The 26,047-nt window shown below is 40.6% G+C and overlaps 3 protein-coding genes across 19 annotated transcripts in view; 1 reads left to right on the top strand and 2 right to left on the bottom strand.

Moving 5' to 3' along the window:
* katnal2 (katanin p60 subunit A-like 2) overlaps positions 1-976 on the top strand; it is a 39,230-nt gene extending 38,254 nt beyond the window's left edge. For all 15 annotated transcript variants that reach the window (XM_077623268.1, XM_077623265.1, XM_077623273.1 and 12 more), the window contains one exon: positions 112-976. In XM_077623268.1, the coding sequence (XP_077479394.1) occupies positions 112-251 (140 nt within the window). In that variant the 3' untranslated portion in view covers positions 252-976. The remainder of the gene's footprint in view (positions 1-111) is intronic.
* Positions 243-7,184, bottom strand: hdhd2 (haloacid dehalogenase-like hydrolase domain containing 2). 2 transcript variants are annotated; one of them, XM_077623283.1, is made up of 9 exons: positions 6,869-7,184; positions 2,881-2,994; positions 2,694-2,796; positions 1,461-1,566; positions 1,222-1,306; positions 978-1,143; positions 820-870; positions 664-727; positions 243-591 (listed from the first exon to the last, which is right to left on the bottom strand). In XM_077623283.1, exons 2-9 carry the CDS (start codon positions 2,979-2,981, stop codon positions 488-490), a joined length of 780 nt encoding a protein of 259 aa, XP_077479409.1. In that variant the 5' UTR covers positions 2,982-2,994; positions 6,869-7,184; the 3' UTR covers positions 243-487. The 2 variants fall into 2 exon arrangements, with proteins under 2 accessions (XP_077479409.1, XP_077479410.1); XM_077623284.1 differs by lacking the exon at positions 6,869-7,184 and adding an exon at positions 6,673-6,858.
* A 6,994-nt stretch (positions 7,185-14,178) lies between these two features.
* Positions 14,179-25,967, bottom strand: skor2 (SKI family transcriptional corepressor 2). Of its 2 annotated transcripts, XM_077623666.1 has the most exons (10): positions 25,708-25,967; positions 22,560-24,341; positions 22,377-22,466; positions 21,817-21,874; positions 21,350-21,433; positions 16,368-16,433; positions 16,150-16,248; positions 16,001-16,068; positions 15,553-15,613; positions 14,179-15,213 (listed from the first exon to the last, which is right to left on the bottom strand). In XM_077623666.1, the coding sequence occupies exons 2-9, from the start codon at positions 24,324-24,326 to the stop codon at positions 15,560-15,562; spliced, it is 2,286 nt and encodes a 761-aa protein (XP_077479792.1). In that variant the 5' UTR covers positions 24,327-24,341; positions 25,708-25,967; the 3' UTR covers positions 14,179-15,213; positions 15,553-15,559. The 2 variants fall into 2 exon arrangements, with proteins under 2 accessions (XP_077479792.1, XP_077479791.1); XM_077623665.1 differs by having other exon boundaries at positions 22,377-24,341.
* Positions 25,968-26,047: the final 80 nt, after the last annotated feature.

Below are 26,047 nucleotides of genomic sequence, written 5' to 3'. Positions count from 1 at the left end.
AAGAGTCAAGGGATATTTGATTGACAAAGGATTTCAGTAGGTGACCTAGGTGGTGGTGCAGCAGTTATTTGTCTGACACAGATAATAGCAGAGACCTGAATTCCTCTGCAGGAGATGCAGGCACGCTGACGGTCCAGCTGGAAACTGTGACGACACAAGATTTCCTGGAAGTCCTGGCGCACACTAAACCGTCTGTCAGGGATGTGATGGAGAAGCATACGGCCTGGGAGAAAGACTTCAAATCAGTTTGAGCGGATTTTTTTTATTTACTCAGTTACTTGACATTTTTGGCTATGTGGTGTTTTCTATTGAGGGGACAGCATTGCATTGTAAAATAAACAATTTCTAAGACAAGCAGTTATGACTTAATGCTGGGACGTTTTTGTTCACGCACAGACATAAAATAAGGCAACAGATGATAAATGGCTGTTTAGTTATGTAGGTGTTGACAAAGTTTCTTCAACCAACTGCTGTGCCCTAGGGGAATTTATAGTAGGTTCTTAAGGATGTGATCCACAGCATCAGAAAAGGTCTTGCACATCAGGTAAGGAGGAGGGATTATTTTCTTCTCATCTCCTTGTCTGTATTTACCTGGAAGACGAAAAAAAGGTTTGAGCAGAGACGGCTACACACTGATGCTCAAGTGAAAAAGGTTCATCTCACCGGTTTGAACCAGAATCGCCAATATTCCTGCACTCTGAGCTCCTCCCACATCATCTCTGACATCCTGCCCAAAAGCACAAACCACAGGTCATGTAAAGTGGAAGGAGTGATATAAATGTTAATCGGAGGTTAAGTTCGTGAATTGATTGCTCTTACATCTCCTATCATAACTGCTTCAGCTGGGCTACATCCTAAATCAGCCAGAGCCTAACTGGGCAGAAAAACACTTAAAATAATTCAATGTGATGTATGTCAAATGACTTTGTAACTGCTATATTTTTCATTTTGCAATAATAAACCTTTTGGAACAGAACCTGAGTGAAAAATGTTTTTTCTGGCTTTCCCACAATAGTAGCTTTACAGGCGGCAGCATACTCCAGTCCGGTTACGAAGGGCCCAGGGCCGAGTGCCAAACCGTCCTTCCTTTTATAGTAGCGAGCCTTGTGGATAGCGAAGAGAGGAGCGCCATCAAGAATCAGTCTAAAGGAAATCGTCAATTTTAAAAAGGTAGGGGCTCTTTACTGTTTAACAAGGTATATTTAGCTGTATAGAATTCACCTGAAAGCTTTGTTCATAGTTTGGTAGTTGAAGTGATCAGGAGCGAGCCCGATGACGATGGCGTTTGGTTCGGAAATGTCAGTACCTACAAAGTGGATTGAAATTACATTAACTGGCCACGACACGATCAATTGAAAATCCCTTTTCAGTGAAAGATTGTTCAATAAACCATCGAAGTTAATGCTAGATTTACTATAGACTTACTATAGCTTTACTATAGCTTGTTATGAGTAGTGTACCTGTAAAATCTTCTAATGCACTTTCCTCCACCAGAAGTAATGGTCTGTGTTTTGTCTTTTCTAAAAGTCTTCTGGTGGCGCTCAGAGATGTGAAGATTTCTTTTTCCTGTATGGCAGAAATTGCAACAATAAACCAGTCATGAACTTAAGTGAATTTTAACTAGTCAATACAAATAAGATTTCTTGGGGCATTTTACATACTGAGCAGGTCAAGAACCACCCTCGAAAACACTATCTGGAAGAAATTGGCAAAGGCAACAAACTTTTTCTGAGGGAGAATCCTCAGAATGGTTCTGTGGTTTGCTATGAAAAGTAGGATCACTAATTGATTGAGTAAACACGATTTCACAGCAAAAAGATGGAAAAATGGCAGCAAATGAGCTCAAGATCACTTCCTTTGAAAAAGTGGAAAATAAAGAACAATTGGCATGCCTATGTCCAAATAAGTAAATGTAATGGCATGGTTCTCATTTCTAAGAATGCCGAGAACAGTTAGAGTAAATGTTGTAAAGCACTGAAACAAAAAAAATGTTTTAAAAGTCACATATAATGAGGTGAAATGTCCAAAAATCCTGGTACTAGGTCTGACAGGAGGGAACGGCGCCAATCTGACCCGAAAACGTCCAGGTGGACAACAGCGCCATCCCGGGCGGGGTAGTTCTCAAAGCCTTATTCCATGCTGTCATGCAAGAGCCTCAGCATTTACATAATTATGTTCAATAAAGTTCATTGGCTGTCGTCAACCTTTTTTCAAATTCAGGCATGAAGGCTCGAGCATCACATCACTACAGATTCGTGTGCTCTGATGGAGTTGTGTTTTGAGTTTCTCTGATTGTGTGTGACATAATTGTAAGTTGGGTGTGTGTAACAAATAGGGTTGTAATGTTGAAGTTGTATTTGCATGCCGTTTTTGAATGATGGGAAAGAGAGCAGGACGTGTGAAGAGCTGGATGTATTTCATATAAATTTGACTATCTTAATAAATATTTTTCTCATGTTTTATATTCATACATGTCCATAAATATGACATACAAAACTGGTATACATTTGGAACAAATTATGATAATTTAATGTAAAAAGTCTCTGAGAAAAATCCAAGTTACGAAATTACTTGGAACCAATTAATTTCCTAAGTAGAGATCCCACTGTATTTGAACAGGTAAAAGATTCAATTTATTTGCTCCTATGATACAAACAGAAAGGTCACAATAGTTTTGTTTTTGTTTTTTTCACCTGGATGTCAAATTTAAGCCTTTGGAGCCTTTTCAGCAAGTCTTTCTTACTCTCTTTGGTTGTGTTGGTAACAAACTTGATGGAAACGGAAGCCTGGCGTAATCTAGTGACAATCAAACACAAAACAAGTTAAATATTTCGTGGGAGTGATGTTCCCCATTCAGACATTAGACTGTACACATCTCACCTGGTGAGAGCATCCTGCGCTCCAGGTACTGCTGTGTCTTCTATGTGCAAAGTTCCACTAAGGTCAATGAGGACGGCCTTTAAATTGGGTCTGCTGACCATTCTTATCACCTTTCTGGAAGAACGTCACATCACAAAGCTATATTAACCTCCATCAACACATCTTAAAATGTAATCTTTTAAAATCCAGTCTGCAAAGAAATAACGTTTTAAAGCGCACTGTATTATTTGTTGCATTAATTTTGTGTTCTTTTTTAAATTCAGTTCTTTTCAAGGCAATATTTCTATATAGAGTACACTTTCAATAAGATGCTGCTGGAGTGAGATGGGAAGAAAAGTTCACATACTATATGCTTATCACCCCGGCAAACCTCATCTTCAATTGAGAGTACACTTTCAATAAGCTGCTGCTGGAGTGAGATGGGAAGAAAAGTTCACATACTACACACTTATCAACACGGCAAACCCCATCTACAAATGACTGGTCACTAGCTAATTTATGCATTTTAAAAACCAAATTACAAATGTGCCTCTCAACATAAATTAGCCTATTTTTTGTCGAAGGTATATTGGACATCCGAAGTCAACTCAGTGGCTTCCGGTCAAACTAAGAATCAAATCAAGGTCTGTCCCCATCCTATATTTCTGACCTCATTATCCAGATCCATTTTCTCGATGTACTAACCCCTTGTCCACTGTTATAGTTTATATCCCATGATATCACATGGGCTCACCACCTGTGAGAAGGGCCAAAGAGGTCGGGTGCGACGACAGTTGGGCGGCAGCCAAAGGAGGAATCCTTGGCGGTCCGATCCCCGGCTGCAGAAACTAACTCTTGGGACGTGGAATGTCACCTCTCTGGTTGGGAAAGAGCCTGAGCTAATGCGTGAGGTTGAGAAATAGTCGGGCTCACCTCTATGGACAGCTTGAGTTCGGGTACCACTCCTCTCGAGGGGGGTTGGACACTCTTCCACTCTGGAGTTGCCCGCGGTGAGAGGCGCCGAGCGGGTGTGGGCATACTTGTTGCCCCCCAGCTCGGTGCCGGTATGTTGGGGTTTATGTTGGGACGAGAGGGTAGCATCCTTCGGGTGGGGGGGACGGGACCTGACTATAGTTTGTGCGTATGCACCAAACAGCAGTTCAGAGTACCCACCCTTCTTGGAGTCCTTGGAGGGAGTGCTGGAGAATGGCCCCTCGGGGGACTCCCTCGTTTTGCTGGGGGACTTCAATGCTCATGTGGGCAATGACAGTGAGAGCTGGAAGGGAGTGATTGGAAGACCGGCCCCCCCGATCGGAACCCGAGCGGTGTTCTATTGTTGGATTTCTGCGCTTGTCATGGATTGACAATAATGAATGTTCAAGCATAAAGGTGTCCATATGTGCCCTTGGCACCAGGACACCCTAGTCCGCAGTTTGATGATGGACTTTGTGGTCACGTCATCGGCGCTGACGGGTACCGGGTGGCCAAGCGGCACGCGGCTCTGGTCGTCTCTGAGGCAAAAACCCGGGCATGGGAGGAGTTCAGTGAGGCCATGGAGAACGACTTCCAGGTGGCTTCAAGGAAATTTTGGTCCACCATCCGACGTCTCAGAAGGGGGAAGCAGTGCACCATCAAAACAGTGTATAGTGGGGAAGCCGCGCTACAGACCTCGACTTGGGATGTTGTGAATCGGTGGGCCGAATACTTTGAAGACCTCCTCAATTTCACCGACACGCCTTCCCATAAGGAAGCAGAGCCGGGGGACTCTGGGGCGGACTCTCATATCTCTAGGGTTGAAGTCACCGAGGAGCTTTTTAACCAGGTCGGTGGCAAGGCCCCGGGGGTGGATGACATCCGGGCTTTGGATGTTGTGGGGCTGTCTGGGTTGACACGCCTCTGCAACATCGGGGACAGTGCCTCTGGATTGGCAGACCAGGGTGATGGTTTCCGTTTTTAAAAATGGGGACCGGAGGGTGTGTTCCAATTACCGGGGAATTACACTTCTCAGCCTCCCCAGAAAGGTCTGTTCTGGTGTACTGGAGAGGAGGGCCCACCGGGAGGTCGAATCTCGGATTCAGTAGAAGTGTGGTTTTCTGACTGGTGTCTTCATGTGCTTTGTGGACTTGGAGAAGGCGTTTGACCGTGTCCCCCGGGCAGTCTTGTGGGGGGTAATCTGGGAGTGTGGGTTTCCGGAACCCCTGTTACACTTTATGACTGGTGTCAGAGTCTGGTCCGCGTAGCCGGCAGTAAGTCGGATCCGTTTCCAGTGGGGGTTGGACTCCGCCAGGGCTGCCCTATGTCACTGATTCTGTTCATCATTTTTATGGCCAGAATATCTAGGCGTGTGAAGCGGTCAGGATGAGAATCAGCACCTCCAAATCTGAGGCCATGGTCCTCAGTCGGAAAAAGGTGGCATGCCCTCTCTGGGTCGGGGACCAGGTCCTTCCCCAGGTGGAGGAGTTTAAGTGTATTGGGGTCTTCACGAGTGAGGGAAGAATGGAGCGGGAGATCGACAGGCGGATCGGTGCGGTTTCTGCAGTGATGCGGACTCTACACCGGTCCATCGTAGTGAAGAAGGAGCTGAGCCAAAAGGCAAAGCTCTCTATTTACCGGTCGGTCTACGTTACCACTCTCATCTATGGTCACGAGCTGTGTGTGGGGCGTGACCGAAAGAACAATATCCCAGATACAAGCGGCTGAAATGAGTTTCCTCCGCAGGATGTCCGGACTCTCCCTCAGAGATAAGGTGAGAAGCTCGGTCATCCGGGAGGGGCTCCTCCGGATCGAGAGGAGCCAGATGAGTTGGCTCGGGCATCTGATCAGGATTCCCCCTAGACGCCTCCCTCGGCAGGTGTTCCGGGCACGTCCCACCAGGAGGAGGCCACGGGGCCGACGTCAGACACGCTGGCCCGGGAATGCCTTAGGATACCCCCGGAAGAGCTGGATGAAGTGGCTGGGGAGAGGGAAGTCTGGACTTCCCTGCTGAAGCTGCTGCCTCCGCGACCCGACTTTGGATAAAGCGGAAGATGAGATGAGATAAAATCTACAGTACTTGGTTTTCAGTGTCCCCTGTGCATGCGTGTGTATATATTTGTTAAACTGAAAAAGACCACTGTAAATGCGGTCTGGACCTTTTCTAAGCAGCCTAAATAATTCATTCTTTTTAATAGATTATAATCCTAAATTCATGCAAATTGGCTGAAAGGATCAGATTAGTATTGGGTTTTTCAAAACTAGGTTAGAAAAAAAAAACAGGATTATGGACCGGTTTGTCCTTAAAAATTTTCCTATCAAGAATGCAGATTGGAGAACAAATGGGTGGGTGAACTTTACTGAATCGTGATCCACTTATATTTAGAAATGCTTGTATTTTTGTAATGTATAGTTTGCAGGATTTACTTAACCTCCTAAAATCCAGACTCTTACAAGGTATGCATTTTTATTTTCTCTTTGATATCTAGGCTAATTGGGACCTGAGTGTAAAAACATAATTCTCTTTTTACATTATGTAGTTTCTGAGAAGAATGATGTCCACATCATAAGTGGACGCCATGCCCTTGTAGTCCAAAATTTGACATTGTAGTATTGTGACAACCAAAAATGTGATGGCCACACATGTGGACGCCAGGTCCTAGGAAGTACGCGTTTGTGCTAATACCTATGCCGGGGTAATAAGATTATGCCTTATACAATTTAAAATCAAATTATGTCCAATTGTAGAGCACACAATTGAAATATTGTATCCGTTAATAGTTTCTGCAGTTAAGAACTGCACCGAATTAACATTTTAAAATGATCTAATATGCATATTACCTTTAGGTAGTTGCGTTAGTCTTTTTTCAGTTTCGCAATGCAATTTTGATAGACTACATTGCATCACAGAAACGTCAACTCATACTTCTAAAGATGCTTTAATCACGCTAGGATTTATTTTGTAGCAACGACAACAGCGTGGTTATACACTTAAAAGGTACATAAATAATCTGAACGTGTCACAAAAGAGGCTAACCTTTGAAGAAACGAAGATGCTTCCACTTCCGATTCACGTCTTCTTCGTTGGTTATCTAGGTTTGTGGTTTTCTATTACTAGTGCGCGATGTTTACCTGAGAAGGCGGTTCAAGATGGGGGTCTGAAAGCACTAACTTTTGGAACACATCGCATCGCACAAGTTTTATGTTGTAAAACTTAATTTTTCATGACATATTTTTTTGCTTCATTGTGTGACAACCCTCTTCTATGATCATGTGGATGAAGCGAAAGCACTCTGCAGTAGGCAAAGTTCCTGGGCCGAGCAAATGCACACGATTGCTTGGAATTAAGAAACTGAGGCTTTTCGAAACAATGGAACACGTTTGACACTTTTGCCTTGAAATAAATCACTGTCTCGAGGCATTTAACACTGCTCAAGAGCTCTACCTACTGGATAAATGTTTCATTCGCACTCACACCAATACCTAGGGGCAATTTAGAGTCCCATCAGCCTACCATGCACATGTCTTTGGGATGTTGGAGGAAACTGGAGTACCTGGAGAAAACCCACACAAGCCCGGGGAGAACCTTCAAACTCCACAAAGATCGCAACAAAACAGGAGAAGGCGAGATGTCGTGGTTTTTGCCCTTTTATGTTATTCAGCGACCTGGATGTGAACCCAGGAACCTAGAGTTATGAGGCCAACGTGCTAATCACTCATGGCGCCGAGCCGAGAAAAAATGTTTATTTTTCTTACAATTCAGGTTGGATTTTATTTTGTGCGCTGCATATGATTGATGAAGACATACCTGTCAACTTATATACGTTTTTTTTCCCAGGTTTTACACGTTTTTTACCATTTCAAATTGTGTAGGCCATATAACATGTATGGGATTTTTTTTTAAAGTATGTTTTTTGTAAAACCGATCGCACCTTCCCCATATCGGCTCTAATCTGGATCGTCTCAGTCATTGGTAGCAGACGAAAATGTCATCGTCGATTGCTATGAGTCATGCTTTGAGCATGATATGCGCATGCACATTCCCCTTTCACATGTCCGCCTTTTCACGATATAAATATTGCAAGCAATATACCCAGACAGTCAAGGTGTCAGCGTCATCCAGCGACATCTACAGAATCTTGAATTTAGTGCATACTGATTGGGCACCCCGTCCACTTTGGAGAAAATTTTAGACTTTTAAGTGCGCCCTATGTGAATAAATATGTGCCGCATTCCATTTGTACCTTTTTTTTTCTTCTTTTTTTCTCTTCTCGCTTAACAAGGGGAATTGCAATCATTAATTAGGGGACCAATTGGCTGAGGTTGACAGGTATGTGAAGAATACAGTTTGTCACTCATCAAGTCTATGAGTCAGTTACTGTAAGCCAGGGGTCGTGAACCTTTTTACCAGAGAGAGCCATAAATAATTCCCATTTTTAAATGTTATATCGTGAGAGCAAGACTCAGAATTGTAGTAAAAGTCCATAAAATCCATGCATTTTTTTGGTCATTCAACCACTTTTAAAGTACAAAAAGTCTCTGAATTCTTTTGACAACATTATTATGCTGTTGATAATCAATGAGTATCAATGAGAGCATGGATGCAAAAGAGTGTAATGAAAAAAAGAATTATTATTAAAGCCCCACTAGAGGTAGTATCTGCGTCCAAGTGCTGACGAGACGCTGCTATTGGTGCATTCGGGACTCTTACCACTGGTTTCCATATTTTAGCTCACAGGTTAGCGGAGAGCCACATATGGCTCCCGAGCCATAGGTTCCATACCCCTGCTGTAAGCTGTCATAAAAGGCAGAGGTGGTGCAACTTAATACTAGTGATGTGTTTTGATTGTTTTTTTTCTTTGCTTGTTTTGATTCCATATTTTTTTCCTTCAGAATGGACTATAATTTCATATTTTTTCCTTCAGAATGGACTAGTAATTCCATTTTTTTTTCTTAGAACGGATTGATCCTATATTTTCTTCTGTGCTTGGTCTCTAAAAGTAAGATTTACTGTCATCCTTCACTACTTTGCAGCTTCAACATTCACGGCTTCAGTACATTCTGTTTATAAAAATGTCAAAATTCATGCTGAAACTTGCAAGCGGGAGACAGGGCATAAGAAAATGGCGGAAGTCAGGGCCCTGCTTCTTCTTAGGCGCTGAATTGGATGGCACTCAGTGCTGAAGAAGAAGTGATATTTCACTTGACGAGAGGACATCTTGTCAAAATGATCCTGTGACATGCTAAAGTGTTTCATTTACACCCCATTAACGATCGCATGTTGGGGATGTGCAACTAGTTTGGATTGGATGTATATTGATATTTGATTGTTGATGGCTTGATGCATGTACCTTGACCCCAGCACGGGAGATCTTCATATCATTAAAGTTGGATTGAGGAAGCAACAGCGAATCACTATTGTGATTATTTCTCACTGTGTTTCAAGCGTAAATACAGGGTACAACAATCCCATCGGGGAGTGAGGAAAAAAAGGCAGCGGACAACATTGAGAATGAGGATGAAGGGCGTGGTCCTCCTTTAAGACATCTGCAGGAGATCTTCATCTCCATCAGAATTTGGCAATCGTCTTGACAAATTCGCTCGCAAGGAAAGAGGAAATAGCAAGACGCAATCTAGGCACTATATACATGATATTTGGCGCGCCCTTCTCTCTCTATTGTAGATACCATCTTCGGCGCTGCCCTGACCTCCGCCATTTTTCATCTGTCTTCCGCTTCCGAGTTTCAGCATAGATTTAGACATTTTTGTGAACTTTATTTTAATATCCCTCAGAAAAAAATCTGCGATGTAGTGCAGCCCCGAAAGTTGAAGCTGCGAAGTGGCGAAGGATCACAGTATTGTTTCATGTTTGTAATTTGAGTTTACTCTACAGAATCAAATGTCAGAGTGAGCACAAAACTGATTGATTCCATACTTTTTGCCAGGGGTAGTATATGCAATGTGGAAAATATGTTTTCTGTCATTTCATAAAAGTAACAAAGCAATTTGATCTCTGTTTGAAAGTGAAAACTGTACAAAAGCTCACATTTATAGATATTGTCACTAATTAGTTCATTGTGTCATACTAAAATTCTATTGTTTAAAATTACTTTTAAAAAAATTAGATGTCCCGTCACTTAAATCTTTGTTTTCTGCAATTGTATGTAGAATTGTGTAATTTGAATGAATGAAATGAAATGAATGAAAATGAACCAGTTAAACAGCACCGTTTTGTGATTTTACTTTATTTCCACCATATTTCTGGGTCATAATCATTTAAGAGGGTTATCATTATTCACTTAATCACTCATTATAATCATAGGGGAAAAAACATGTGCCACATTCCACTAACATCTAACAGACATATCGCATTAATGGGTTGTTTAGGGTAGATTTTGCACGGTATTAGCAAGAGGCTAAGTCATATTGTGACATGATGCCAGAAAGCACTGTAACAAATCCTCTTTTCATGTTATACCTCTTTATAGTGAATACCGGTACATGTTTTCAGGGTTTTTCTTCTTTGTCCATGTATTTTTGCATCACAGCATGAAAAACATGTTTTGGAATCATATGGTTGTAGAGGACACCGTTGAAAATTGCACACAAGGTTGTGCATTTACGCATTTGCTTTTAATACTCTGTTCAAAATCATTTGTTTTTCAATCCATGAAAGCAAGCATTTTTTATGAGGTGGCAATGAGTCTCCTGTTTCTGTGATCATACTTTAACACTTTTATCTTTGGAGAATTGCTTGAATTCAGCAATACTGTTTTGTGTGTGATTTTATTATTATTATTGTCATTATTATTATTATTATTATTGTTATTTCTATTATTGTTATTTCTCTTATTATCATTATTATTAGTATTATGACGATTATTATTATGATTATTATTATTATCATCATTATTATTATTATTATTGTTGTTATTACTATTATTATTATTATTACTACTTATTATTAAGTATTTTTTTGTCCTGCTGTGGAACTGAACTGGATCATGGACTGATAGCCAAACATTCTTCTTTAGCATTTCCTGGTGACACCAGAATTCAGGGTTCCATCAATTACAGCAATTCGACCAAGGCCGAAAGTGTAAACTAGACACCCCAAACCATGATGTGTGACTTGTCCGTATGTTCTTTTACAGAAATGAAGCACTACATTGAAACACGTATTAAGACACACAGCTTCCAAAAAAATCAACTTTCCTTTGTCAGTCCATAGACTATTGTCCCAGTTTCATCAGTGTTAAATTTGCCATCAACAATAAACATTTTAGAATGTGTTTTTTAAATTAAATAATATATACTACATTTGGAGCTGTGAAGCACAAAGATGCAACCAAAAACAGCCTGTAATCACTTACAGATATTATTGGAAAAGCAAAGCTCAATACTGCCTAATCACAGATTAAAGTGACTTTCGGAGGCAATATCCCTCTGATGAACATATGCTTTCAATTCCATCAGAGCCGCATTTGGCAAAACCTCATTCTTATCGGATTAAAAATTATGAATAAAATATGTGTAGGAATCAACAGGCCAGGGAATGGTGATACTTCATAACCTATGGAGAATATTAAAGACCAACAGAGAGAATATAAGTAAAAGTGAGAAAAAAGTCAATATTTACCGTATTTACCGTATCTCGCATATACGCCGTATTTGTCACTCAAAAATGCTGACTGAATCGATGGTACGGCTTATATGCGTACAAATTAGCCTTGACATGCACGAAACGCCATAACGTAAGACAATGCGGCTGATACGGTCATTTATTTAAAAATAGAGAAAAGATAAACAGATAAAACGCTTAACAAAATTTATTTTGACCTCTATGAATGAAATTCAAGAAAAAAAAAAGCGTATCTTGCATAAAACGTGAAAAACGCACCTACTTGTGCCTGCCATTGCTCGCTCAGGGCGCCACCATCTTCCCTAGGGATGACAAACTAGACCCCTACGGACAGACTTCCTGGTTGTACTGCTCACGTGACTTCCTTTGTGAATTTGGTTACATGCAGGCAACACCCTTTCAGAATGTGCAATCCAGCAGACAATCTTTTGGATTCATACGGAATCTCAGAAATACCACGTGCGGTGATTTTTCTCAAGTTTCCCTTCAAAGTAACACAATTTGTACTCCCTATTAAAATCATGAATATGGAGGTGAAAATTGTGAATCAGGGGTCGTCTTATACGAGAGAAATTGTAAAATTCAACGGTTTTAAGGCTTATATGCGGAGGTGGCTAATATGCATGAAAATATGCTACAATCAGGAGGTGGAAGACAAAGTGAAAACATGCTGTCATGCTTCAGCACTCAATGGCTTCAGTACATCACAGAATATTATATTGAAAAAAAAAGTTCATAAATCCATTGGGCGATTGGCAGTTTAAGAGCCCATTCATTCACTGCGCTTGTTAACAGTACATTTCAACCAGAGGTTCCACTTTAAATGGATAGGTCGTCTGGCAACTGCTTTTGAACTGCACTTGAGTTTGATTTTGATTTATTGGATAAAGATTATAGCCACAGGTTAATTCCCTTTGTGAAATCAATTGCCCACCCCTGCGTATATTAAACCTTTTTAAAGTACATTCTTAGACCACAAAATTTTGAGAGCGAGCGAATCTGGTGATGAATTGTCCGTTCGACGAAATGTCCGGCGGCGAATCCGGCAACGAATTGTCCGTCGACCAAACGTCCATTCGAAGAAACGTCCGTTCGACTAACTGTCCGTCAACCAAACGTCCGTTCGACGAAACGTCCGGGGACGAAGTGTCCGTCGACCAAGTGTCCGTCGACGAAACGTTTGGGTACCGAATAAAGAGGAGCCAGAACGGACTGGACTCCTAAAGTTTCCCTTTTGCTAATAAACTTTATCCCTGGAAGTCTAAACAAAGAGGATTCATCCAAGAAGCTGACGAGGGGGAAGAGGTGGAGTGAACGACCAAGCATGTAGCGTGCCATCCCAGGACGACGAGGGATGACTTTCCTGATCTGGGGTCCCTCCAGCGGACACTGTGCTGATCATCGGCTGGTGATCGAAGGAAAGGGACCGTCCTCTTGGCGGTAATATTAGCGGAATCATCATTCGTCAGGACCGACATGCACTGGACGTCCAAAGAACTGAACAGTGTGATCTGTACTATTGTTTTTGTAGTTTAAATAACTGCAAAAGGAGGGAATATTATGGACTATTGTGGCACCCGTTAGTCTAGATCAGTGTTTGCCAACCTTTTTTGAGCAGCGGCTTACAAAATTCTGGGGCACACCACCAACCAAAATGACACTCTAACACAATACATGCAATACATCTCATCTCATCTCAGTTTCTGAACTGCTTTATCCTCATTAGGGTAGGGTTGCGGGGAGTGCTGGATCCCAGCTGACTCCGGGCCAGAGGCGGGGGACACCCTGAATCGGTGGCCAGCCAATTGCAGGGCACAAGGAGACGGACAACCATGCACCCTCACAACCATACCTAGGGGCAATTTAGAGTTTCCAATCAGCCCACCACGCATATTTTTGGAATGTGGGAGGAAACCGGAGTACCCAGAGGAAACCCACGCAGGCCCGGAGAGAACATGCAAACTCCACAAAGATGGACATGATCTGGATTTCAGACTAGACTAACGTCTTTAAAATGCTGTCTTGCATTTTATTTTTGCAGATACTGTTTGCATTAAAAGAATACAGCTCTGTGAAAATGAATATTTACTGTGGTGATGTTAAAAATGTGCAATGTAATCTTAGTCTTTCTTTATATGTCTCATTTAATCGTAAAGTTCATTACTATAATTTTCAACAATTATGTGATTTTTTTTGTAAAAGTAATGTTCAATACATTTCAAGTTAGATTTCAAATTTTACAATGTTCTTGAGCTTCTTTACACCAAAACAAAGGAAATACATGATATTTTGGTTATTTATAGCTAAGTATGCTATAATTTTATTGGTCCGGCCCACAACGTCTACCTAGGGGTCGTATGTGGCCCGCGATGTGAAATGAGTTTGACATCCCTGGAAGAGAGCATAAACCCCAAGCTGACAATGTCTCTTTCTACAATCACAGATAAGGGACGGGAGCCATAAATGACCAGAACTTTTCGTAGAAAACTAGTGTTGTTAATCGACCACAGTCATCGTGAATACAAAACATTGTTGAAATAAGAATTTAAGAAATGAGCGAAACAAACATTCAGCGATTTATTCTTTTAAAACATGCTTTCTGTGTGTTTGACTGTGAGTGGGTTTTTTGACAATAATTGTCTTGACATTCGTTCGGTTCACCTATAACTTGAAGTGCATTAATGAATGACTAAAAGTAATCCAACTAGTAAACATGTAAAGTCTTTTAATTTACACATAGAGTAAAATCAACACGAATAGGACCATGTCATTTAAATACAGCTGTAGTTTATAATTTTAATATTTTCATCAGTAAATGATAACTTTATCCATTCATTTGGTTATTCCTATAGAAACATGGTTACGGTATTATTTTACACTTTATGAGATACAATAGGCAGCATTGTCAAATAAATTTGTAATAATCATATTCTTAAAGTCAGGGTCTAGGCCCTCATACGCCAATGAAAAGGTAAAGAAAAACACACATTTAAACAGACCATGACATAAAACATTATGTGCAGTTTTGTTGGGATATTTGACCAATTCAATAGAGTATGTAACATTTATTCAGCATCTGCAGATACTACAAACTCATTGCAAAGGCAGCCCGCTAATCATTGCCCGTGTTTGATTCAGGGTAATCCTGAAATTCATGTATTCTTAAACTTTCTTTTCTTCAAGAAAACACCTGTGGATTTTTGTAACAAAGGTTACAGGATACTTATCTGCAGAATACAGTGCGTAAATTATATTTTTCGAGGTAAAATTTCCTGTGTGATGACAATGTTCACAGTATTGATGGTTGATATGCTGTTTACTATTATTAAAGCAATAAAAATAGTAACTACAACAACTACTATATTAGCATAAGGGCCAACTCCACCCACTATGTTTATTTACAGCAGCAGTTAAGAACTTTGAACAAAACAGTTTCCTGCCAAATCGGACTCTTTGTATCCTTAAAAAATAAAATAAAACAAGAAGAAATCAGGTAGTTTAACCTTAAACTATAAGAGATTCTTTAAATTCACCTGGTAAATTCACAAAAGGTCCCTTTGAGTTGGATAGCTGATGTTCGTCTGAGTTCATCAATTTGTTGTCAATCATGTCAGGTGCAAAGAATCCAAAGAAATGTCTGGATTAGACTTTAAATTTGTTTGTTTTTTTCCATGTGGATGATCATAATTTGGAGAGAGGTTTGTCAGAATTCTTCATCTGCCCAAATGTGACTTTTCAGCCTGCAACAATAGGAGGAAAAAAATTCCATTGAGTATTAGTGCCGTTTATGTGCTACATTATACATACAGTCGGTTTTCACATTTGTAAACCTGGGGTGACACTAAATAAAATTAAGATGGGATAAATTGATTACAAGTTCATGTTGTTTAAAAAAAATGACAACAATGTATATTATACTGATTTTCAATCACTAAATTTATCTCACGTAACGTATTTTATGGTAATCATTTTAAGAAATTTAAATCTAAGGTTGCCCATATTTTTTCTAGTATTGAGCAGAAGGGTTAAGCTGTAGAGTTACAAATATTTATAGAATAATAAGAATTTAACTACTGTACCTTTTGGCTATTTATTAAGATGGGTGATCTTTTCTTTTCTAATAATGTTTCCGTAAGGAATCTGAAAGAAACCAACGTTAGACAATTATTAGTATAAATGAGGGAAGGTATAGCAGATGAAGCCAGTAAATGATACACTTATCTCTATAGGTGAAAAAAAACATTATATATATATGTATATATACATATACACACATATATATATATATATATATATATATATATATATATATATATATATACATATATATATATATATATATATATATATATATATATATATATATATATATATATATATATATATATATATATATATATATATATATATATATATATATATATATATATATATATATATATATATATATATATATATATATGGTTTTATTATAGCCAAATGACATGAAAGATCACATAGTCTTCTAAATGTTCTGGGTTCTCTTACCATATGTAAATGGTGAACCATCTCGTCTCTGTAGGCAAGCTCTCTTTTCATCTGGTCTTGGAAATTATCTGAAATGGTTATGGCGATCCATTGAGAAACCAGTATAGCACCATTATATGTGAAATGTGACATGAGGAAGAAGTACTCACGGAAGACAGGAAATGGGGAGGTTCCCTTCAAAGCATGAAATTCTTGCTCCAGTCTCCTCCTGAAGTCGATCTGCTCCAAGAGTACCTTCTGGAGCTCTTCTGTAGGGGAATTTAAAAAAAAACACTCACACGCATATACTTTCGGATTTGGATGCCAATTCAAATTAATGATATTGTAACTTTAGGAAATGAGTGAGAGTCAAGATGTCTTTGTGTACCTCTCTCCATATTCTCTAAATCTTTCTTTAGCTGCATAGGAGAAGCAGCCCCTTGGTTTTGATCCCCTGAAAAACAGTAACAAAGACAGTTTTAAATATACAGGGTGATTCCAAAAGATTGACCCTATTTCTCATCTCATCTCATTATCTGAACCACTTTATCCTCACTAGGGTTGTGGCGGGTGCTGGAGCCTCCCCCAGCTTCCTTTGGGCCAGAGGCGGGGGACACCCTGAATTGGTGGCCAGCCAATCACAGAGCACAAGGAGACAAACAACCATTCACGCTCACACTCATACCTAGGGGCAATTTAGAGTCTCCAATCAGTCTACCATGCATGTCTTTGGAATGTGGGAGGAAACCAGAGTACCCAGGGAAAACCCACAGAGGCCTGGGTAGAACATGCAAACTCCACACAGGTGCACCGACCTGGATTTGAACCCAAATCCCCCACTTTGAGGCCGACACACTAACCACTCAACCGCTGAGCTGTCCCTGACCCTATTTCATGTTGAAATATTTTTTGAAGGAAAAATAGCAAAAAATATCAAACTTTTAATTCAAGTATTCTATTAACAGTCAACTAGCAAGAACATGAATACGATATAAGAATTCTTCCCAGACACGTTGAAGCACATCTGGATCAATTGAATTGATTGCTGTTATGTGATGTTTTATCCTGACAGCGTCACGTGATAGTGATAGAAAACCGGGAAATGTTATCTTTCATACACTCACTCACTCACTCATTTTGATTCATATACATTAATTCATTTATTCATTTTGTGAACCGCTTATCTTCATAAGGATCGCGGGGGTGCTGGAGCCTATCCCAGCTGACTTCGGGCAAGAGGTGGGGCTCCCCTACCATGCATGTCTTTATAATGTGGGATGACACCGGAGTATCTGGAGAAAACGCACGCAGCCCCAGAACATGTGCAACCACCACTCATCAGCCGGGTCGCCTTGATTCATACATTTACTCACGAAATATTTGATCACGACATCGGCTCATTCTTTTTGAAACACCCTGTACGTCATTCAACCACACTATGGCATCCTGTCCACAGTCTGACTAACGTTGGTTGATTTCTCTGGTTCAACTTCTTGTTTGAAGAGGTGGCCCGGTGGATGAGTGCTTAGCATGTCAGCCTCACAGCTCTGGGGTCCTGGGTTCAAATCCAGGTCGGTCCACATGTGTGGTATTTGCATGATCTCCCCTGGCCTGCGTAGGTTTCCTCTTGGTACTCTGGTTTCTTCCCACATTCCACAAACATACATGGTAGGCTGATTGGACATTCTAAATTGCTCCCAGTTATGGGTGTGAGCAATGTTCCCTCTAATTTTTCGTTGGTCTGACCAGAAAGTCAACCTCCCTGAGCGCACCGAGTACCAGTGTGAGCGACATCATCGGTACTCGGATGATTCACCTAAAGACGTTCGGTGGAACGTCCATTCGGCGACCTGTCCGTCTGTCAAACGTCCGTTGGCGAAACGTCTTTAGGCGAATCATCCGGTCACGACATCATCATTGCTCGCTATGGGCACACCAGTATCACACCTGCCACAAGCAGGTGCATGTCAATGTTCCCTCTAATTTTTTATGTAAAACATGCTGTAAAACACGAAAAACATAAGTGGACAGAGCTACTGCCACTGGCTGCCGCTTAAACGGCGCCATCATGGGGAAAAGGGGTAAAAAAAAAAAAAAAAAAAAAAAAAAAAAAAAAAAAATCCGATTTTTTTTTTTTACTGCGCGCCATATGATTGCTGCTGCGCAGAGAAGACGAGAGTAGTGCGCAATTGCGCACGCGCGCAGCTTAGAGGGAACACTGGGTGTGAGTGTGCATGGTTGTCGGTCTACTTGTGCCCTGCGATTGGCTGGCCACCAATTCAGAGTGTCTCCCGCCTCTGGCCCGGAGTCAGCTGGGATAGGCTCCAGCACCCCCCGCGACACTAATGAGGATAAAGGGATTCAGAAAATGAGATGAGAGGAGAAAATGAATGAATGAATAAACTTCTTGTGAAAGAACTGCATTTCACCATCTGACCTGCAGATGTCAGTGTCACATTTCTTTGACGACTTCATGTATTACTTTCCTTTATTCAATTTTTAATCACACATTTTAAAAAAAGTCTTATACATGATTCTGCAATGACACATTGGGGTTGAATTACCTTCAATTGTATGTTATATTTAATAATGACGTCTTAGAATAATAATTAACAGTTATTTAACACGATCGGCTGGCAACAGGTCATTACTTCAATTTCCTAACACTACGCAAAAAGTAGTTTTGTGCCCTCACAGACTTTACGTCAAGAAAAGTTGAAGTCCGTGAAACCAAACTTCTGGTTCACGATACATACAAATAAGCAGCACATGACTTTAATCTAATATTACTAGTTGACTTTTGTAATAGTTCAATATATGACTTAGTGTTCGTCATATTTCAATTTTAATGTTGTAATATTACGATTTTTCTTTTCGAATATTACAACATATGACTTTTTGGAAAATAATTTCCTCGGGTGCTTTGGCTGCTCTCTGGGAGCTGTAGTATTGTTGCATAATAATGTAGTGTTTAATAAACGTATAAGTTGTCGTGCTGTAGTGTTGATCAATCCTGCATGAATTTGACAAGCATCCCTCAAAAAGAGACAAAATACTAGAAGTAAATTTTAGAATGGTAGGGTTCAGTTTTAAACCACACTTGAAATGTTTGCAATCTTTTGGTTACATTACATGGAAATTAACCCTCGGCTACAATCTTACATATTTACATATATATATATATATATATATATATATATATATATATATATATATATATATATATATATTCATTGACATGAATATGTTCATTAATATGTGCTGTCCCTTATTAAATAAATCAAACGCTAAAAATACATTTGAGAATGAGACAAGTGATTTGATACGCAAAGTACAGGCCTAATGTTTTTTACTGTGTATTAGCTCTTTTTGAATTCAGCCCTTGTGACGTCTAGTACATCTGCTTAGTCATTTTTTCCTCCCACAATCCCCAAACAAGGGTCCGATGTTAACCAAACTATTCTTTTGGTGTGAATGGGACCGTGAACAGTTGTTTTTCTGGATTTGGTTCAGAACTCATCCAGTCTGTCTCGCTTCTCGCCAAGGGTCAGCCAGGTTAGGATTAAGCCGAGTGAGGATCATCAGTATGTGCGTTTTAAGGGAAGAATTATCTGTATTTGTCGATTTAACACTTTGCGCAAACTAGTTTGTTAAAGTCTCATTTATGTGGCATTTTCCAACGCGGGTTTGGAAACGTTTTGTGCCGATGTGATAATGAAGCGATCTCCTATGCTTGATGTGAATGGTCTCCTCTAGTCATTTCATATCCTCTTGCTTTTTCTTCTCATTTAGAGCAGAGTTCCCCGTCTCGTCTCTCCTTCTTCTCGCCTCTCTCTGTCTCATTTGACAAGCAAATTTGCAGACACTGCCTGAGGATAACAACCTCGTTTGACAGTCAATTAACCGTGAATAGTCAAAGCCAAAGCGGTTTGCATTACATAAATGGAAAATTAGATTATTTTTTTTCTCCCTAGAAACAGAAGGACAGTTTAAAGACAGTGGAGACGGTAAAGGAGAGGAGGGCGGGGGCTACGTTCTCAAAGGAGTCAGGCCTTCTAATCACGCGGAGCTTCCCAACGCCCAGGGAGATGTTTGGCAATCAGGGGAAAGGTGGTCTCATTTAATTTGTTTCGTGTAATTTTCCCCAAATACATTACACATTATGTTCGGGGATCATTACTGTGCGTGCATGTGTGAGGGGGATGTCCTGGAAGCAAGAGTGTGTTTGTGGGGGTCGATATAAATGTTGGCACAGATGTCATAAAGAACTTTTAATGTATTCCTGACAGATATAAAAAGGCAATAAGCTGTGATCTTTTTTAAACAGCAAAGGTTTTTTTAGCGCTGAGGAATGAAGAAAAAAGGCAATTAGTATGTCTGCAGTGATATCGGTCTAGAATGGAGGCTGCCAGCTCTGCTGCTTATTTCAGAGCTGATGCTTTCTCGTTGGACTATGACGACCCCCCCCATTCCCCCTACCCCCTCACCCCCCACCCGTAACCCGAAAAAGAAGACAACCCTCCACCCCCCACCCCGCCCAAAAGAGCAAGAGCTGCAGCGACAACTCAGTTAAGGAGCTTTACACAGCTCTCTTCTCTCTCCACTAGCACATTGTAGCAGGAACCAACACAAGAGCTCCATTCAAGAAAATAAATGAAAATGTGTTTAAACAAATAGTATTCATCTGTCAGAGGACAATATTGAATGGAAAAAGAATTGTTGAACATAATATTATTATGTTGAACTGTATATAAATGCTTGGAAATTTGATTCTTTTTTAAATTATGATTTAGTTTAGTTATTTTTTTCAAATTAGAAAAAATACATTTAAATATTTTTTTCTCACTGCACCCTGTTTGCATTTAAAAATAATCTAAGACAGAAATCTTAGGGGACACCACCAAATATAAACCAATATAAAGCCGCAAAAAGTATAATTAGTGAAATATTGAAGCTCTAATTTTAATTTACTTGCAAATTTATTTAGTAAGCTTGAACACCCCCATGCAATAATAAATAAATAAGTCATTTTCAGATTAAATTCCAATTACATCTAATTTGATGATTTTTCCCATCTCTTGTGGCACGCATGCATGCCACTAGTCATCACAAAACACTGGAAATAATGAATGTAGTGAAACCGATTACATTGTTATGTCTATGAATCAATTTATTTACATAGTCTCTTTTGACCAAAATGAGATTAAGTCAAGTCCAGAGAGATAAAACCTCTATAAACATTGACGGGTAATTTTGACTAAATGTTGAAAATTGCAAATACGATCATTTAATTTGTAAAATTTAATTATGATGTTTAACTTACTGATATATTGCACTGCAAGAATGTCATTACTTTTCAGAAAATCCTACCTGAGTTTTCTCTCCAGTAGTCGGGTGCTGATGCTGATGACTCATTCTCTGCCCCGAAGAAGTTGTTTTGCTCTTTGTCCTCATCTAAAAAACGATATGGTTAACTCGCTGCTCTTTTAAAGTCTTAAAGTCAAAACGTGTACACACTGTATGTGTGTGGGTGTGTTTTTGTAAAAACAATGTGTTTGACAGTACACAACCTTGAGAATGAGAGATGAGAGCAGAAAATGAAACATCCCAGATATGGCACATAAAATCCCTCACTCAGCCATTCAATGAAACACAATGTAATAAAAAGTGCAGTATATATATATATATATATATATATATATATATATATATATATATATATATATATATATATATATATATATATATATATATATATATATATATATGTGTGTGTGTGTGTGTGTCTGTGTGTTTTAGAAATTATAAATTTAAACCATTTCAAAAAGCATCCACACCTGACATGGTATCTTTGGTTGCATATGCAGGGAGTCCTTCATTTCTGTTTTTGTCCACCTGGAATTGCATTTACATATATGTATTATTGCACATTACAAATGTTATTCATCACAATTACAAGATCAGCAGGATGAAATAAGGCATGAAGATTGTTTGTAATTGATTAGGTATCAAATCTCTATTTGAATACATCATCAGTGGGATTTATTTGTCATGCTCATATTAAAATTCTGTAACTGTAAAGTGAATTTTAATATGTGCACTATATCCCTCCAGCCACGGGCACTTCTACCTCCTTCTCAGAACCCAGGTTAATGCAAGCATCAACAGGTTAAAGATTAGAGTTGCCCTTACATGCTGAGGTTAAACTGGGAGGACGAACACTCGGCGGCTGTTAAACAGCCCGCACATACGCCAGGGTCTATTAGGCGGGATCAGGGTGGGCTGATTCTTCCTACAGGGGGAGGGCTGCCTATCAATCTGCTAATGCATATCACACCAGCGCCTGCTGCAGCACCGTTTAAACATTAATTAGACAATGTGGCCTGGGGATATTTACGTTTTTGTAGGAAGGCTCTTCTCTGCGCGGTGGGCTGGAGCTGGCCAGGGGCAAGCTGGCGGGTGAAGAGGCCGACAGGCTGGGGGACTCCTGCCGAACGGGGTCCAAAGAGGAGAGAGGCGAAGCGCAGGGATATGTTGTCATGCTTCCCCTCATTTGATCCTGTTCCTCGCCGTTGCTCACCGTGGGCAGGAACAGGTCGGTTTGCGTTTGTGGGGGCCGCCTCGTGAAGCTCCCCTCTTCCTCATCCTGTTTCGAGGACTCAACATCCACCTCTCCATCTTCCTCGGTGTCTCCCCCTTCCCCTTCACCCCCACTTTCACTGCCGTAACTGCAGCTGCTGCCAGGCGACAGCCGCGGGTGACAGTCCGACCCAGCAGCAGCGACCCCCGACTCGTCGTCCGTCACGCTGCTGACACCCCCGCCGTTGCCGTGGAGCTTAGCAATGCTTTCCACATCCTTGACGACAGGGCGGAAGGCCGAGCCGTAGCTGGGCTTTCTGCTTTGCAGCGTCGAGTTGTCCAATAGTTTGAGCCAGTTTTCTGAAGTCACAGGCCGGAGGTCAGGGGTGACCGTCGAGCAGTCGGGGTCAAAGAGAGCTGATCTATTTGCAGCGCTTCCATTAGCAGCGGCCATGTTTGCGCTCACGCCATTGCCGCTGATGGCTTCAGAGGCGTCGGACAGGTCTCGGAAAGCCTGCCTCAGGGAGCTGTTGTCGGCCAGGGAGGAAAGGCTGGGCTGAGGCTGCAGGTACGTCGGCACAGGGATGCCGCCTGCTGCCCTGGGAGGCCAAAACATGCAAAAGGGAGGATAAAAAGCATCCTTACGCCCGGGCCACAAAAGACCCGACAGTCCCGCTCCTTTGTTTCCGGCTGAAAGCTCGCCATCCTCTTTTTTCTGCTGACAGAGGCCAAACGCTGGAAAGGGGTACGGCGAGGGGAAAAGTGACGCGGGGGGAAACTTTTGGAGTACGCCGAAGCTTTTGCTCGGCACAGGGATGACAGGGTAACTACGCGGCGTCTTACGGGGAGACAAGCGGCCCCCTTCCAGGTCGTCTTCTTCATCATAGTGGCCTCTTTTCTGAGTATTCATGTCGCCTGCCATCATGTGAGGAATCACCGAGCCTACGCTCTTCAAAGGACCCATGGAATGACAGTGGCCCGCCGAGGGCAATGCCCTTTTTCGACTTCCTCCGTTGAACATAGCCTTCACGTCTTCCCAGGCATAAACTAATTCATCGGCTGGTACTTTGTCGCTGAGTTTGAGGTGCCGCCGCCAGGAATTGAAGTTGGCGGCATCAGGCTGGGTGTATTTGGCGTCCGGCGTGCGGTGGGAATGAAAGATGAACTTGTTCGGTGAGAAGTACATGTTGCAGAAGGAGCACTTTATGCATTTGGCCCGTGAACTATTGTAGCGCGCGGGGATAAAGTTGCCGCGGCAGCCCCAAGCGCACTCGTGGCTCACGTCGAAGGCAAAGTTGTCGGGAAGTTTGGGAGGCATGTTCTCCCCTAAGAAGGATTTGCAAAGGCGCTCTGCCTCCCGCTTAGTTATCATGCCGCAGCGCCGCGATGAGATGGGCATTGCCCCGGCACGGCGAAGGATTTCCAATTGGACAGGCGTGCACTGGACACAGGTGATGCCCAGCGCCACGCGGCGGTTATGTATCTCGTTGTAACTGTAGTTTTTCAGCAGCGTGTTGGAAATCTGCGCCAGGCAAAGTCTCTCGTTGTGATCGATGACCAACGACACAATCGGAACACCGTACAGGACCACCTGGCCGACCTGGTTGGGCTTGAGGGGCGAGGAGGACGATGAGGGTGAGGGCGAAGATAAAGACGACGACGAGTGGTGGTGGCTGGTCCGGGGAGGAGTGAGGGCTTCCTCCGGGTAGGGGCCTGTTGAATTTGTCATGATAATGTTGTTCGGGCTGGAAAGGTGAGACTTGTCCATACTGGCGCAATTAACCTGCAAACAAGGACGATATAAATTGGAAAGTAAATTAAAATGAAAAACACAAAATTGCTTTAGAAATTGATACAGGCACATAAAATCCATTACCATTTCAATTAAACAAAAAAATAATTTTGCTGCATGTAGCTATGTAAGAATTTGGGTTTTAATTCAACGGATATCCACTAAAAAGGACTCGTACAGAAACTCTCAAGTCAAGTTCAAACTAAAAAGCATCAGAGGTGTCTTTCTAGCTAATGAGGATACATGTCATTGTAACACTACTAAAACGTGAGAGAAAATACATAAGCTGTCTGCACTTTTATGTGGTATATCAGATAGTTGTGTTAAATCAGAACTATGAGATTATTTAGACAACTCGGTCTTATTTTATTCTTATTCTAAAATGCAAATAATAATAATTAATAAGAATGTAATGTAAATATTTCATGATTTCCCTGTGAAATTATTAAAAATGTCATCTATTAAAAAATGACCGAAATTTGATTGTTAGATATTTACAGATACAAAAGTATCAAGCAAGTATTCATTTAGTCAAGACCACTTTCTAAAGAAAATAATGGCGTTTTAGTCACGCATTGTTTAGACTGCATTCCTCCATTTTCATAATTAGAATAAATCCAGTCTGCTAAAATTTTCATGTTCTTAAAGTTCTAAATGTGAAAGCGAAGCATCATCCATTATTATTTCACAAAAACAATTATAACAATGCAAGTATTTTGCATCTAATGTCACCCACTAAAGAAGTTTAACCTTAACAAAATAATGAACACGAACATTGGTTATGGGGGAAAAATAGCAACGGCATAATAAATCTTCTGATATTTTAAAGGATTCAATTATTATATATTATTATAATTATTATTACTACTATTATTATTATTACTATTACTATCATTATTATTATTATTATTATTATTATTACTATGAAACGACAACAAGGAGGGACATAAACGGCAAAGAATGCATTTTAAAGGGTAAATTTAATACGCTCTTGTTCAGGATGTTTTATCATGTTAAAGAAAAAACATGTTACACTTTAAAAAAAAATTACTATACGCATTAATAAAATTTTGATGGCATTCAATTACTAAATGATTATCATTATCATCATAATTATTTTGGGGGGAATTTACGGTCTTTTGCATATTTAGGCCTACTGCACAACGAAAGAAATTGTGTGTAATTCACCACATCCGTATACTTTTTTCTTCCTGAAGATACGACCATGACGAAATCCAACAGGAGATGTTTTATCAAAATAAAACCGAGTAAATTGAGTCTTCTACTTCATCAGGCATTGTACAACAAATGGAAGTGCGATAGCGTTTATCGTCATTTACAATTTTAGAGCACTTACCTCAAACAGCTGCGAGTCCTCCAAATATTTGAAAGATTATTTTTTCTTTTTGGTGGGGAAAATATGCCTCTTACTTGAAAAGTCGTGTTATCTTACATAGCATTAAAATTCTTGTTTCTAACTACCGAATATATATATAATCACAAATTATTGTTATACTGCGTGTTTCTCCACTTTTTTTGTTGTTTAAAATTTTGATCTAACTACAGTGAAGCAGTTCTTTAAATATGACTAAAGCGCGGACGCACGCGTCGTTTTTATTTGCCTTTCAGAGGTGCCACACGCCGACCTAATCCGACTCTCTTTCTCTCTGTCTCCCTCCCTCCCTCTCTCTCTCTCT

This window comes from Stigmatopora argus, chromosome 16, assembly GCF_051989625.1.
Source record: "Stigmatopora argus isolate UIUO_Sarg chromosome 16, RoL_Sarg_1.0, whole genome shotgun sequence".
Classification (NCBI taxonomy): domain Eukaryota; kingdom Metazoa; phylum Chordata; class Actinopteri; order Syngnathiformes; family Syngnathidae; genus Stigmatopora; species Stigmatopora argus.
The sequence above is the reverse complement of the archived record's forward strand: the minus strand, read 5'-3'. Positions and strand labels throughout refer to the sequence as shown.

Coding starts and splice junctions, on each gene's coding strand:
- skor2 (XM_077623665.1), bottom strand. CDS start 24,326: ATGGACAAGTCTCACCTTTCCAGCCCGAACAACATTATCATGACAAAT. Junction 21,875..22,376: donor AAGAGCCTTCCTACAAAAAC/GTAAATATCCCC, acceptor ATGCAATTCCAG/GTGGACAAAAACAGAAATGA. Junction 21,434..21,816: donor AACCAAAGATACCATGTCAG/GTGTGGATGCTT, acceptor ATCGTTTTTTAG/ATGAGGACAAAGAGCAAAAC.
- hdhd2 (XM_077623283.1), bottom strand. CDS start 2,981: ATGGTCAGCAGACCCAATTTAAAGGCCGTCCTCATTGACCTTAGTGGA. Junction 1,307..1,460: donor TGCATTAGAAGATTTTACAG/GTACACTACTCA, acceptor TCCACTTTGTAG/GTACTGACATTTCCGAACCA. Junction 871..977: donor AAAAAACATTTTTCACTCAG/GTTCTGTTCCAA, acceptor CTGCCCAGTTAG/GCTCTGGCTGATTTAGGATG.